At 40.6% G+C, this 16,136-nt stretch overlaps 2 protein-coding genes across 4 annotated transcripts in view; both read left to right on the top strand.

Annotated features, from left to right (window-relative positions):
• The window catches only part of st3gal3a (ST3 beta-galactoside alpha-2,3-sialyltransferase 3a), a 30,614-nt gene extending 19,696 nt beyond the window's left edge, over window positions 1-10,918 (top strand). The window contains exons 8-12 of one of the 3 annotated variants that reach the window (XM_059340963.1): window positions 941-1,127; window positions 3,270-3,416; window positions 4,327-4,473; window positions 6,575-6,673; window positions 6,874-7,005. In XM_059340963.1, the coding sequence (XP_059196946.1) occupies window positions 941-1,127; window positions 3,270-3,416; window positions 4,327-4,473; window positions 6,575-6,673 (580 nt within the window). In that variant the 3' untranslated portion in view covers window positions 6,874-7,005. Of the gene's footprint in view, window positions 1-940; window positions 1,128-2,363; window positions 3,197-3,269; window positions 3,417-4,326; window positions 4,474-6,574; window positions 6,674-6,873 lie in introns of those variants that run through there. The other 2 variants (XM_059340962.1, XM_059340964.1) reach the window with 2 other exon arrangements.
• A 3,535-nt stretch (window positions 10,919-14,453) lies between these two features.
• The window catches only part of LOC131977813 (uncharacterized), a 34,247-nt gene continuing 32,564 nt past the window's right edge, over window positions 14,454-16,136 (top strand). The window contains exon 1 of the mRNA XM_059341257.1: window positions 14,454-14,612. Coding sequence (XP_059197240.1) covers window positions 14,454-14,612 — 159 coding nt within the window. The remainder of the gene's footprint in view (window positions 14,613-16,136) is intronic.

A 16,136-nucleotide genomic window follows, 5' to 3' on the forward strand; every position in this document is an offset into this window, starting at 1 on the left:
ACACCAGCAATTCACACAACACACCAGCAATTCACACAACACACCAGCAATTCACACAACACACCAGCAATTCACACAACACACCAGCAATTCATACAACACACCAGCAATTCACACAACAGCAATTCACACAACACACCAGCAATTCATCATGAATTGCTGGTGTGTTGTGATTAGTAATGTGCAGTGAGGTCCATGGTCCAGTGTCAACATTAGCTGACATCTCTGCAAATTTCTTGCTGAGTGCCAAGCCAGGTAAAGCAAGCTCATTTAAATCTAGCCTTCATTTGCAGAGTGATGTGCAACTGTGAAGTTAAAGATCACTTGCACAGTGATCTTTAACTTCACAGTTGCTGTTGACATATCGCAAAACGACAGATATTTGGGCTTTGTTTATCATATCTGTGGTTTGGGACATGTTGGGATTCCCGCCAGGATTCCTGACATGTCCCGACTCAGACTGTGGAGGCAGAGAAGCGTTGTGCCTCTATGATGCCCATTGGAGACAGCGTGAGAACAGACTATGCATGCACCTCCTAAACTGTTTGCGTTCATTTGACACAGGGCAGAGAGCCAGAGGTTGAGTTCATTTTTTATTTTTACAACAACAAATCAACAATCAAAACAAAATTATAAAAATATATTAAAAACATTTTTTCTTTTTTTTTCTTATTAGCCTAGGTGAGGCGCTGCCTACCCTGCCTCACCTGACTGCACACCACTGGTTGTGATGAATTGCTGTTATGGTTTGCACTTCAGGGCCACCGTAATGTTGTACAATTCTTCTTTTATATTTATCTTTTTTACACATTATATATACACCAGACTGACTGTCTACTATCTTTAGGATTTGATATTTTTTAATTTGAAAAAAGGGTTTTCTATTTCATTATGTTGGACAGGTCATTTTATAGTTGATTTATGCAGCTGTGTGTTGCAGGTTAAATGAAGCCCCAGTGACAGGTTTTGAAAAAGATGTCGGCTCCAAGACCACCATGAGGATCACCTATCCAGAGGGGGCCATTCAGAGCATAGAACGCTACGAAGCTCAGTCCCTGTTTGTCCTCTCTGCCTTTAAAGCTCTGGACTTCAAGTGGCTCCGAGACATGATCTTCAACCAGAAGCTGGTAAGGCTGCTGAAAACTGTCAGACCAGGACTCAATCAGGACTCATACGCAGAGGAATCACAGTTCATGCAGACTTAATTGATTTCTTCAGCCTCCAACAGAGTGAAACCAAACAGGCTATGAAATTTATCTTAGAAAACTAAGGGAAAAATAATCAACAAAAAAATCGCTCCACAAGGAGGAAACAAAAAGCTATGACCTGAAAACTAAAAACACTCCAAAAAGGAAGAAAAACTACACTGGTGAAAAAACAACAAAATAACACGCACTCCGAAAAAACGGAGGCTCAGCTAGAATCTATGAAAACTTAACAAGGGCAATGAAAATTAACAAATCTGCAACGCTAAACTATAAAATGGTACAAACAAAAAAATCCCTCGTATCGAGGCATAAAATAAGAACTTACGAAGAGCAAGACAAGGACTACACATGGACTGTGGCTGGGGAGCACAGCACAAACGAGGCACAAGGCAAAGGGTGACGCAGACTAAATAGACTATAGATGACACCTGTCATGGCTGACTTGGTAGGTTATTTTCCAAAGGGAGCATCAACAAAAGGATGTCATTTTGTAATGGAAAAGGACCCTGCAAAACTTATCCTTTCCTAAATCCTACAGTCTACTTCAGGCTTTTGTTGTTGTTGGTAGAAGTACTATTTTAATGTATAAAACAAAAGTCTACAACAGTGCTCTTAGCTAAATGCTAACATCACCATATGACAATACTAGTATGTTGATGATGACATTGGGCGAGGGGTGGAGCACACCCCAGACAGGTCGCCAGATTATCGCAGGGCTGACACATAGAGACAGACAATCACACTCTCATTCACACCTACGGACAATTTGGAGTCACTAATTAAACCCAAGTGCATGTTTTTGGACTGTGGGAGGAAGCTGGAGGACCTGGACACGGGGAGAACATGCAAACATAGGGACTTGACTTGGCAGAATAACAAATGGCAAGTTGCAACACAAGTTGCAGGTTATGGGCTGCAAGGTAACAATTTGTTTTAATCCCCGCAGTGGAAAAGGAAAAGCTAAAATGAAAAGAGTTGTATGCTATTGCAGTGCTTCTTTGTGACCGGTCTATGTTCGTGACACGACTTAGTGTGTATATACTTATGTTAGCTGATGTAGTTTGGTCTGAAATAAAAGGTATATTAGCATGCTGATACATTCATTAAAGAGATGTGAGAATTGCTTGTCACTTGATCCTGTCTGCTGTCGTGCAGATGGGTTATTTTCGGACTTGTCTCTTCCTATCACTGCCAGCAAAGCAGATGTTGGGTTTCCTGCTTGGATGAACATTGCTAGTGATGCCGGTAAGCTAATAGCTCATATCATTGCTATGTGCTTTCTCCCTGCCTCTCACTATAACATACCCAAGTAAATTCAGAGGCAGGTATCCCAGTAATTGTTAATAAAGAGACGTCAGGACTGCTGGGCAGGTTGCTGCCAGTTTGTATCATGGTCCCAGGTATACTGATACAGGAGCTTCCTTCTCTGACAGCTAGCCTGCTGTAGCCAAAGCTAGAGCGTTAGTAGCTTGCTGCCGGTAGTCTTGTGACTGCACAGTTTCAGTCGGAGCCGCTAAATGCTCGTCCTCCAAGGCCTGTGGCAGGCTGTCTTGTATTAACTTAGTTTGATGGTGCTTGTGCTGAACAATGACCAGTTGGTGATGGCGGTGTTTTCGCTCCCTCTCCAAGCATAGATGGGTTTTTATTATATCTTGTATCCTGTTTAAAAGAAATAAACTGAAACAAATAGAAGTCAAAATAGAAGTTTTCTCTTAAGTACACTTGCCGGGAACTATTATCAGTTAGCTGCAGTGCTTCCACTTTGGATAACTTGATATATTTGGTCATGACGTGTTGGTACTAAGGCTGATTTAAAAAAAAAAAAAATTTGGGGGGGGTGATTACAGGGTTGAGGTGCCACTCTGTTAGGAACATCTCCACATTGTGGGTGTCCTTCAGAGGGGTGACCCTGGAGGCCATAAGTGCTTATGCACCCTCTCTGGCTGTCATCCAGGATTCATAGAACCGTAGTTACATATGTAACTTTAGTTTGCTTGCATGAACATTTTGTTGAGTACGTGGGTCACATTAACCATGATATCCTCACTATTTGTTTTGCAGCACAGCACTAACGGGTTCTGGAAGTCAGTGGCCAGGCACGTTCCAAGGGACCCCAGCGAGATGCGCATCCTGAACCCCTACTTCATTCAGGAGGCCTCCTTCAAGCTAATTGGTTTACCTCACAACAATGGACAGATGGGAAGAGGGGTGAGAGACCTGTTGTTTTTATAGCCATATAGTCAGTTTTTGTTCAGTTGTAGATAGAGAAGTGGCTGTTTCACACACTGTGGTCTGTCTATGTACATTATAAAGGCCTCTGTAAACACACAGCAGATACTGAGGGACCAAGCACCAACACAAATACTGAAAGCAGTATTAGCATGAGGCTGTTATCAGGGACTTGACTTTTCCACAAGGTGGGGCTAAAGTATTTTAGGTTGCTCAGTTTTATGTTCCAGAAACAATTGAGAGTGAATGTGTTTTAAATAGGGCTGTCAATCAAATAAAATATTTAATCGCAATTAATCCTATTTTATACAGTTTATGTATTAATCGCATGATTGTCCATAGTTAACTCGCGATTAATTACAAATTAATCGCACATTTTTATCTGTTCTAAATGTACCTTAATGGAATATTTTTTTCAAGTTTTAATACTCTAATCAACACGGGAGTGGACACATATGCTTGCTTTTGCAAATGCATGTTTATTATTATTGCAACAATCCAAAAGAATGACAAATACTGTCCAGGATAACTTCAAAGGTAAAATATGCACAACATAACAAACTGAGGTCCAACAAGAAACAGCGGATGCGCGATGATGATTGTTATTATCGCGTTAACTTTGACAGCCCTAGTTTTAAATGTTATTATTATATCATCCTGTCAGTGTGTCTGTGTTGACGTTCTGGTGCTCTGCACTGATCTGTACCTGCCTGCCCAGCTGCATGCTCTACTCTCATTCCTGACTCTCTGTAGGTCTGCGTCTAGCTCAGATTCCAGTGGGGCAAGTTGAGGGCCCTGGCACGGAGGTCCTTGGGAACCCTCAGGAGAAAATAGCCTTATATTTCATGGATATCTAGTAATTTGTTAGTTTGTCTTCTTTTTTTTTCAGAATATCCCAACCCTGGGTTCCGTTGCCATAACGATGGCCCTTCATAACTGTGATGAAGTAGCTGTGGCTGGATTTGGCTACAACATAAGTACCCCCAATGCCCCTCTGCACTACTATGAGAACATCAGGATGTCGGCCATCAAAGAGGTAACTAAAGACTTGATTTGGGAAAATACTACAATAGATTCTAAACTGATGCTAGACATTGCAGAGGTGTCTGTAGCTCAAAGCCTCTAACAAGGCTAAGAAATGTTTCAGGGTATAATATGCCACAATGCTGCAATAAAAGGTTCGGTAGTATTATTCCAAATGTTTCCAACAATTTTCAAACCCGAAGAAATCCGTAACTTTATAAAAAAGTTTTGCTCCATTTCTTTGGGTCGTTATATAACCTTTAACCAGTCTTGGTGCTCTAACTTCCTGGAAACACAGGAATACCAGATGATACATCCGAGAGTTATTGGCAATCATACAATAGTCACAGAATAACACCCAGTTGATATTGGTGATATTGGGTAAGTCGATGGCACAGTCATAGGGTCGGTGTGGGGGAAGAGACAGGGCTTGGTCCTTACTGAAGGCTCGCTGTAAGTCATGGTAAATGGAGAGAATATTGGTGAGGTCGGGAGTCTCGAATGGCAGAAGGCGGCAGTGGGAGTGGCAAAAAAAACGCTCCAGTTGACTAACTGAGGAACGGACCAGTCCATGGAGGGGTTGTGGACACAGCCAGAGGATACAGAGTACTACGGGGTATGAGGAGACTGATTAAGGGAGAGTTGTAAGGCTTTTTTGTGGTTACCTGAAAGCAGAAGAGAGATGGGAACAGTCTGGTGAGCTAGCAGTCTGAGAGAATGTCCTTGGGGGTAGATCGAGCCACAGTGGGAGTTGAGGTCTGTTTGACGAAGCCGAGTCAATGAAGTTACCGTCAGCCCCAGAGTCAATGCAGGCGTGGATAGGCAGGGACTGACCTCCCCACAGGAGAGATCCCTGCAGCTGAAGGCGGTTAGAAGGAGTAGGGGAGTTGATAGTCTGGCTCGTCAGCGCCTCCCCTGGAAGTGGCAAGCCTCGTCTTTTGGACGAATTGGACGTTCAGCCTTCCCTGCCAGAGAGCTAGTAACCGTTTAGAGGCCTCTTTACCTTGCACAGGGTGATCAAAAACCTTCTATATCTCATCCGTGAAAGTCTTAATTGAGCTACAAACAGGTGAATGGGACTGGGGTAATGCTATGGCCCACTGGAAAGCTTTACCACTTAGCAAAATGACAAAAGCAATACGGGAGCATTCGGTAGAATAGGTAAGGAGCTGCTGGTCAAACTGACCTCAATGTTAATGAGGATTAGGCACCGCCGGCATAGAGAAGAGACCAGGCGGCGAAGGTCCGACGGAGGCTGGAGATGTGAGCTGCTCCAGGCGGGTGCATGATCTCCCTCGGAGCGAAGTCATGTTGTCCAGCTAGGATCCCCTGGGAGGTGAGTGCATTTCTGACTCTGCTGGGTCCATGTTGGCCAGATCGTTCTGTAAGGGATTTTTTTGCAGACCCAAAAGCAGAACAAGAGGCTGGCAGAAGGTTGAAAAATGTATTTACTAAAAAGCTGCAGACACTGGAAAGGTAACTGGAACAGGAAGAAGAGTTGGTGAAAACACGGAAGTCAAGACACGAGGAACGAGGAGCAGAAACAACCATCGGGAGATTACACTGAGCGGGAAGCCAGGAAAGTTACCTCGTAGAGGAAAAAACGATCTGGCGCTGAATAAGTGGAGAAGCCAGGGCTTTGGAGTTGAGCTTGATTGCTCTCATGAGGCACAGGTTTGTCTGCAGCGGTTGCGGGAAAACTGGAGGCAACTCCCACAGATCACGCTGCTGTGGAAAGTAGGGCAGGGGGAGAGGAAAACAGGGAACACACAGGCAAACAGAAAACAGGCCGAAGTAAGACCCAGACCATGACATTGACCTTAATGTTCATATAGGTGTGTGTGTGTCTGTCTGTCTGTCTGTCTGTCCTTATCATGGTATAACTGTCCATCGATGTATAATTTGTCTGCTGAGATTGTTGCTTTTCTTCCATAATCTGTTTGCGGATGGGAAAGAGTTGTTAGGTTATGCAACATGGGTGCTGTGCAACATTTGGGTGTGTCTGATTTGGGTAGAAGTAAAAAATGGATGGACACATTTAAAATTACTGCAAAAAATAAATGTACAAAACAAAATATATTTTTACCCTAATAAAAGTTAATGTAATTTCTCAGTGTGCGGGCAGGGGTGCAAATAATGCCTTTCAGTTTGAAAGCATCCAAAGTGAAGACAGACCAACCAACATCACCATCCCTAAGACCCGCCTCTTTTAGGTAAAAAATTGCCAACAATACCCAAAAAATATGATGATACTGCACAAATATTGTGTTCACTTTGCTGATGGTTGAAATTCTTTATTTTAATTTTAAATGAAATGTTGATTTAAAAGGCAAGAAATTGAAAAACCCAGTGCAATGTACTATCACTCTCCAGCACCTCCCTCCTGTCCTGTGTGTCTCTGTCTGTTCTGCAGTCCTGGACTCACAACATTTCCAAAGAAAAGGAGTTCCTGGTGAAGCTGGTGAAGGCTGGAGTTATTCAGGACTGGACCAACGGAATCTGTGGTGCAGGATGCTGATGGGTTGCACAGTTTTTTGACTTCTGGATGCAGGACTGTGCTCACCTCCACCTGCTCCAGCACCTGAAGAGGAAAACTTGAGGCCCCGGAGGCAGCAGCAGCTGTCACACACTGGTTTGTTCAGAAAGACGTGTGTATATGAGTCTTATTGACCAGAACACACTGCTCTTCGTTGCATATTAAGATATTGCAAGCAATTGGCCTCTGTATTTAGCTTTTCCTTGTTGCAGGTTAGTTTGTGTTTACATGGATTTGGTGCACTGGCTCAGAGGGACATCTGCAGTGTTGGGAATCAAACCATCACCTAGACCAGACTCCCAGTTTCTGTGTTAAATAGGCTCCCTCCATGACATAACTCGAGCCTCTGACCTCTGTGGCAATCATCAGAACTTTTGGTGGTCAGAGTTGAGTCAGAGTCAGTATGAGGAGAAGGAGAACACAAGCTAATGAGAGCTGCATCAACATCAATATTACACTCAAATGCAAAGTCCGGCCGGATTACACTGACAGATGCAGAAGAGTCACATTATGTGTGTTCTTTACGAGAAAGCACTGCAATACCTCGAGACTTCCTCCAATGTCCACTGGATGTGGCTAAGTTGCATTTAGCTTCCAATGTGGCCAGAACAGCTTTAATTTGTGAATATACATATAGCCTATAAATGGCTACATTTATTGGCAATTACTTAAAGTAATATTTAAAACATAATGCATTTCATTTGCGACTGAGGAAAAATGTGTAATCCTTGTGATTTGATGTTTTTCTTCTTTAATTTTATAATGGCTATGTTAACATGGATGAAACAGTTTATTTCAGATTTTCAGATATTTTTTTCTTTTCTTTCTGATTTTTTCTTCAATTGTCATTTTTATGCACCTTCACCAATCATAGGATTGCCCTCTTCCGTCTCCCACTCTGTCTGGGACTCGCTGTCCTCTGGGGCTTCTCTCCAAATCTTTCTCGGCCTTCCTCATAGAGGATGTGGCCGGAGATGTTGAGTTTGGCGGTAATGCTGCCTCTTAGTGTGTTCTGAAGGGTGGTGTGCAGACTTGTGTTGAAGCTTTCCAATGCGTCCTTGTCGCTAGTTTTCGGGCCAGTTCACTTTGAATTTACGGGATGGTTTCCTCATTTGTCAGCCATAGCTTGTCACTAGCACATGTTTTGCTAGTTTTGGATCACAGTCACATCATCTATGCATTTGTTCATAAATTCAATGGCAGCTTCTGTGTATTCCTGAAAGTCTACACAGTCCCCTGATGTAGCTGCATCCCTGAAAATGCTTCACTGTGTGCACTCAAAACAGTCCTGCAAGGATGAAATAGCCTCCTGAGGCCACACCCTGATGTCCTTCAGTGCTGGTGGCTCTTGTTTTACTCTGGGCCTGTATGCAGGTGTCAGCATGATAGTCAGGTGATCAGAGTTACTAATATGGGATTTATATGCATTTTTGATGTTCCCATAGATGTTCACATTTCACATGCTGGTAGAACTTGGGTAACAGACTTAGGCCATGCCTTGTTAAAATCCCCTGCAATAATATAGTTTGCAGCACGCTGATGGCATTGTATAGTTCAATTCAATTCATAATCGTAAGCAGCCTTACTGCTTTTTTTCAGTTTTAGATCTCTGCAGCGGTTTCTAATGTCTATTAGAGACTCTCAACCGTAGATACGTCTTTGCATATCAACTTTGATAGACATGTGATTATCCAGTTTATTTCAGACACCAAATGTATTATTTACATTGGAAATTGTTTAGGCCCCCAAAGAAGAGTTATTCAGAATGATTCAAACTTCAACTTAGTTGATCTCTGCACAGTGTTGCATGATAGGGAAGAATACTGGTGGATCTTGAATTTCGGATTTTGTTTTTCCTTTATATATTTTTTATTGGAAATTAGCATTCATAAGCATCAGTACAAGACATAACTTATTCCACAGCTGTTTTCCACATTTTGTTTTAAAGGGTACATTAGAACAAAGAACCACAAAAGAAAAATAAATACAAAACAAAACAAAAAACATAGTATTATAATAATATATAATAATATATAGGGAACGGATTTTGTTTTTCAGTCCAGAATAGATTGAGTGACCCTAAATATTTTGGAAAAAGTTCTACAGCTACCTCACTGTCAACTCACACTAATTAAGCTGTTGTGGCAGTAAATTACAAACTTTTGAACAGTTTTGATCAGACAGTAAAAAACAATATTGAAATGTGTCCGCTAAAGAACAAACACTTCCAGAGAACATCTGAACCATAATGGAGACACAAAGTTGTGCTTTAACTCTGTGGCAAGCTGCATCCAGTGGACATGACGGGATCCCTTACTGAGTCTTTGAAGTCAGTTTTTTAGGGTATGACCTGTATTTTGGGTCATACTATTTATTGTCACTGATTTGTAGGTCAGACAGACGCTCCAGCCTCTGGGTTATCCTACAGTATTTAAAATAAATAATCAGATTTTCTTCCTGTATAATCAGTTGGTTTTGTCATGAATCATATCACACTAAAGTATATAAATCTCAGCCGTGCCTATCCGTCATACGAGGATGGTGTTGATTGATTGTTGGTGATTTGACAATAGTCTTTTTACTTCTTTATTGCTGGCATAAAAGTAAATCTCCAGCTGTTAGCAACACGTCCTTCAGCTCAAATAGCTGTATCTTGACCGAGACCTTTCAGGGTAAACCCCAAACATTAAGTCAGTTGTGATACAAATGACTCAATTCACTATGGTCATCAATAGAAAAATATATGTGCAATTTTAATTTAAAATGGAATCATTAAAATGTTAAGACATTTTTTCGCAAGAACAAGTAAAATATTTTATCTATATCTTTATGACAAAAAAGTGGTGATACAATAAAGCAAAATGATTGAAATGTTTATGAAGAATAAAGTCTTAAGCGCGTTGGCTAGAGCTCAAGGCTTCACATTATGTTTTGGTGAGTAGCAATGAATAGCTCACCTGGATCAGATAAATCACAATCAAAGAACAGGGTCCAGCTCTGAGTTGGACTGTATTGGATGATTTGCTGCCTAAAATGTGTTTTTGGTTGATTGAATGATTGTTTTTGCATTGATGTGGATTAACTGGAAGGTTTGTGCCGATACTGGCTCTAAATACCCAGCCTTTCATTATCTAAAGACGTAAAAACGTCTCTATCTCAGGCCATAAACAGTGTTACTATGAAAGATATATATTCTACAAATATCATCTGTATTGTGAAGTCTGTTTGTGTTTGTGTTACTTTATAAACCCTGGCCTGCAAAGGTTGTGCTCACCTCACTGTGGGTGTGTTGACTTGATGCTGGTCAGATGCTCAAGCCAAAGTAATCATGTATTTATTGTAAGCTATGCACAAGAATGCATTCACAAATAAAAATATAGGGATGCTGTACTTTTGTGTCATTTTTGAATACGAGGCAATGCAACATAAGAATGTTGTTTTCGAGAAAAAGAAGACATTTTAAAATCATTTTAGATATACTTCTTTTCTTTTTTTAATTTACTTGCAAGTATGTCAATATGAAATTGAAATGAGTTTGTGATCTAACCAGATGATATTTATATTCTGAAACTCTTTATACTGTTAAAGTGATGATATGTAGACCATCATCTGCAATATGTCTGACTCTTGAAAATATTGTGCATTTGGTCTTATCTGAATTAAGAACTAATTTCAGATTGAGAAGAGAATGTTGTAGTTTGTTGAAGGTTTGCTGGAGGATTTCAGTTTATTTTCATTATGTGTGGGATTTTAGTACAACCCTGTCACAACCAGCATCTAAACCTGATCCAACATGAACCTTAAATTAATGAGCTGCTCTTGCCTTAGGCAATATGAGCCTTCTTACTGTATAGTAGCTCTGTACCAAATCATTGGCTTTTTCATTTATGTAAGTGAAGGTACTGTGACAGGGAGGAAACATCATTATTTCAGACTGAGTGAGGACTAATCGGTGCAAATATGTTTATTATCACCACTGGGTTTGTATTATTCTTTGATGATGATGTGCAAAAATCTGGGACCTGGCTGAAAATGATCAGGTGGTCAGGTCCAGTTTTTTTATCCAACCAGAGATTTGTTTTGTCCTCTCAGTTAAAGTGGAAATATCCATTAGGGCATCATATTCTACCAGGGAAGGACCTTGCTGAGATCAAACATGCTTGTTAAGATAGCAGCATAACACAGTACACATCCAACATTCATTAATCACGTCATCTTGGAGATCCCAGGATATCAAAATGGAGTTAAAAATATCAGCCAATCCCAGCTGACATTGGGCGAGAGGCAGGGTACACCCTGAACAGGTCTCTGGACTGTCACAGGGCTGACACATAACCACTTGGTCCGCCAGTCATCAAATCACTGTTCAGCTGCACAACAACTGCGGCCGCCGTCACTAACTGTGCACAGCATCCGCCACTTATTGTAAACAAACCAGCATGCTAACTGTGCACAGCATCCGCCGCTTATTGTAAACAAACCAGCATGCTAACTGTGCACAGCATCCGCCGCTTATTGTAAACAAACCAGCATGCTAACTATGCATGTGGTGTCCAGTGCTTGTTGTAAACAAACGGAGGTCACTTAGTGAACAAATATTGCATCAGCACATATACATACATACTGCTACAGAGCTAACTGTGTAGCCGTTTAGCACTGTGCTACTGTGCAGCACTGTTGCTGCTCTGTCGCACACTGGTCGCACTGCACTATGAAAGGGAACGAATATCACGCCTTCGGATCACTATGAATGTCCTAAGGCGAAAAGTCAGCATAGACCTTTCCAGCAATACAGCAAGACATTTGAGGGACCGCACTATGAAAGGAGCTATAGACAAACAACCACAATTACACTCTCATTCATACTATGTGCAATTTAGAGTCACCAATTAAACCTAGACTGCATGTTTTTGGACTGTGGAAGGAAGCCGGAGGACCCAGAGAGAACCCATGCAACCCCAAGCCGGGTGTGAAGCTAAAATGCTAACCACTACACCACCATGTAGCCCACACAGACCACAGAGGTTGCAAAACATGGTTTGACTTATAATCAGTAGTGGAAAAAAGTATTCAGATCCCTTACTTAATTAAAAGTACTAATACTACACTGAAATTACTCCACAACAAGTAAAAGTCCTGCATTCAAAACATATACAAATAGTAAAAACAAATAGTACAATATTTGCCTCAAAATGTAGTGAAGTTAAAGTATAAAGTTACCTAAAAATAGAAATACTCAAGTAAAGCACAAGTATCTCAAAATTGTACTTAAGTACAGTACTTGAGGAAATGTACTTAGTTACATTCCACCACTGCTTATATTGACCCTTTTAATATGAATATTTAAGGATCAACTTACAGATAAAAAATATAAAAGTAATATTTGGTATGTAACAGCAACAAAAATGCCATAACAATATCAAAACAGTTATGATATCAGTAGATTAAAACTCCTGGTGATTGACCATATTAATTGATTCCATATTGATTGATTCCATATTTGAGCGTGTTCCAATCAAAAGAGAAGCATATGTACATGATAACTGTGTTAGTACACACCTTAGAAACTGAAAGAAGATATACTTATTTGACTGAACAGTAGTTCACAGCCTTATTTGGACTAAAGTTGCATTAATCCGATACTATTAAACAATTGTACAAAACACACTGATCGGTGCAGGCAGAGGACTTGGAAATAAACTTCGGAGAGCAGGTGAAGAGAGTTTAAGCTGCATTAATTGTCACTTTGGGGCATCAGGACAAGCTGTAAACCTGTCTATTGTTAAATTAGAAATATATTTTTATGCAACTTTAATAATGGTATCTTCAGGGTTTCTTAAGAGGCTTTTTATTGGAATTATTGGTTATTATCCTAGATATGCTAAACAACATTGCGTGATAAAGCATGAACACACATGTCAAAGAGCAAGTAATAGTAATAGTAATAGTAACGTGTTTTGTAGGATTTTTATAAGACAACAACAAACAAACTGTTGAAACATGCTAAAAATGTGACACTGACAGCATACTAACAGAGTGTGTTATTGAAGCCTTTATCCTGGTTGTGTACTATCGCACTGTAGTTAATAGAAAACACATTTAGAAAATGTGAGATCACAAACAGCTTTGCTATGGTCAGAATGAGCAGGTGGCTACTATTAAAAGAGGATCCTTGACCTGGACATGTTCTCAGGCAGTGTGTTAGGGGGGTTAATGGGTGAGTACACACAAACAGAAGCTCCTCACTACTATGTAGGTGGCCTGGGTATGACAACATGGGAATGGTGAGGACACAGACCAGCCGACTCCAGTTACAGACAAACTCACTGCCTTTTCATCTAACACAGGCCAATCGTCCCAGACCATCATTTTGTTTTAATTAATCCTGGAGCAGCAGAGTGTGGTGTGCAGACTCAGGTTGCATTCTCTTTTATTCCCAGTGACAGTGCATCTGCACTGGATAAAGCCACAGCAAATTAGCTGTGAAAACCTGAGCTCCACAGCAGTCCATGCATGGGCTCCTACACATGGACCTGTCATAAAAATCATCTCAGAGGGATATGTTTTTGCCATGTAATGTCACACTCAGAAGAATAACAAAAGAATAATTTCTACTTACTGCAGCTGACTGAGCAATACTGTAGTTTTGGGAAGCAAGACTTGCAGGAAAAAAGTAAGGAAGTTTGAGAAAAGAACACAAATATGTTGGTGATATAAGTATATGGTGATAAGTTCAGACACTCCAGTGAATATTTGTAATGTATCATACATCATCCCAAAAGTATCATTTTGGACTCAGAAGTGGATTTGATAAGCTGTCTTATGATCTGATCCATTTCTTCAAAATGTGCTCCTCTATGCTGGCCAGCCATTAGGAATTATGGACAGGGGGACACAATTGGACCTTCCTGACTCACTATGTCTTCATGTTTATGGTACAGTTTGTTTAGCATTTGATATACAGCGAAATAATCAAATCAAATCAAACTTTATTTATATAGCGCTTTTCATACATAAAAATGCAACACAAAGTGCTTTACAAAAAATAACAATAAAAACAGACAATGAAAATGACAAAAATCACCCCTCCCTCCCCCACATACACATCTGTATGTATGTATACATACGCAAACATGCACACGCACGCATTTAGTCATGCACGCACACAAACACACACTCAGACTCACACACAGCACATATTGATTGACAGTGTAGAGACATGGCAAGGCACCAAGGATCCAGATGAGGAAAAAGCAACCTGTGGGAGCAATGTATCAATGTAGAGCTGTGTGCTCTCCCCTCTGCTGTTCATCCTCTACACTGATGACTGCAGATCCACACAGCCTAACAGCCACCCAGTTAAATATGCGGATGACACAGTCCTCCTATCTCTAGTGTCAGACTCTTCACAGCCTCATGGACCAGCCCTCCAGGAGTTTGGACTGATGTGACAACTCATGTGTGGAGCTGAACATCAGCAAAACCAAAGAGGTGGTGGCAGCAACAAGCAGAGGGAGCTCACCTTTGAACCGCTGAAGTTCTCCTCCAACACTGAGGAGATCCTCTGGAAATACCAGCGGAGACAATATCTTCTTAGGAAGCTCAGTTCCTTCAGAGTTAGCCAGAACAGTCTCAGTACATTCTATTACTCCTTCATAGAAAGCATTACCACCTTCTCAATCACCGGTTGGTTTCATTCAATCAGCCTTCAGGACAGAAACCTCCTGCAGTAAACTGTGACTGTTTGCTCTAAAATAATAGGGACACCTCTTAGATCTGTTAACTGTCAATGAACATCTAACACGCAGGCTAGCAAGCCGCATTATCCAAGACTCCTCACACGCCCTGTTCTCAAAGTTTGAGTGGCTCCCATCAGAATCCATCTGCAGGACTCAGAGGAGAAAGGCCACCTTTGTGCCCAAAGCTGTGCAGCTCCTCAACTCAAAACTTCATAACATTCATTAATTGAATAACGTTCTAATTGCTTATTTTTTATCTTTCTGACTGCCACTTGCACTTGTAATGCACCTACCTCATGTTAATTTGCAGCTATAATGATGGTCTCCAGTATTTAGAATTTCTAGTATTTCAGCAGTTAGTATTTCATTTACTTTTTTGTTTAATTTGCCTAGATTTCTGTATTTTAGCATTTTAAACATTAGCCTATTTTTCATGTGCAATTACCTTACTTGAATTCTGTTTTGACTGTGTTTACAGTTTTCTGCTCTATGTGGGACAAATAAAGTTTTTTGAAAAATTAGAATTTGATTGATCAAGGTGAAAGTTCAACTGTTCCCAAGATTAAATGTTTTTTCACCAGTTGTAGGTATTTTTAGGTGCAATGCACAAAAGTCTATCCACACTACACTCAAAGGAGGAATTTATTTTAGTCTACTTACCTTTCACTTGACTTCACTTCACTAACCCTAACCCTTACCCTTATTTTGTATAATTTGTAGTGCTAACACACACTGAAAACACATTAAGCATTCATATACTGAAGTATGCAGCTGGGTTGCAATACAAAGTTTAGATCAACATGCACCAAGCACACATTTAATTAGGTCCAAACTGGGACATTTTGGATATAGGCCATCAAAAAGGGAACATTTTAATATGCTGTTTGTCCAGGGTGTTGAACCTTATGGTTTCCCAGTTTGCTTCAATATGCACAAGTGCATAATTTACAGGGGAGACACAGGAGAACCCAGCCTTTTTCAGAAGGCAGCCTTTGACCCCTGCACCTTTTTCAGTCTGAACACTAACATTACACTTACTTCTATAATATAAGGGATATGTCCCCCCTAGATTCATAGTGATCCGCAAGAAGACTGTCAAAATAAGATGCCTTAAATAAAACATAGAAGAACCCTTATTCTCCTTTACAGTAATTCATTAAAATATGACATGATTAAGATGGAAAAGCGGCATTTGAATGTGTGAGAGGCACCAAATTTAGGCTTTTAGGGCAAAAATGTTCTCTGGAGGAGCATGGCCCCCGGACCCTGCAGTATGTTCAATGTAATGAAAGGAGGAGAGATGTTTTTGGCTCCTGCTTCAAGTCAGTAAATTTGTTTGGCTGCACTGGGAATTTCATGTACAAACTTCTTTTTATTTATGTAAATATGTTCGATGTTGTT

The sequence above is a fragment of the Centropristis striata genome, chromosome 9 (assembly GCF_030273125.1).
Source record: "Centropristis striata isolate RG_2023a ecotype Rhode Island chromosome 9, C.striata_1.0, whole genome shotgun sequence".
Taxonomy (NCBI): Eukaryota; Metazoa; Chordata; class Actinopteri; order Perciformes; family Serranidae; genus Centropristis; species Centropristis striata.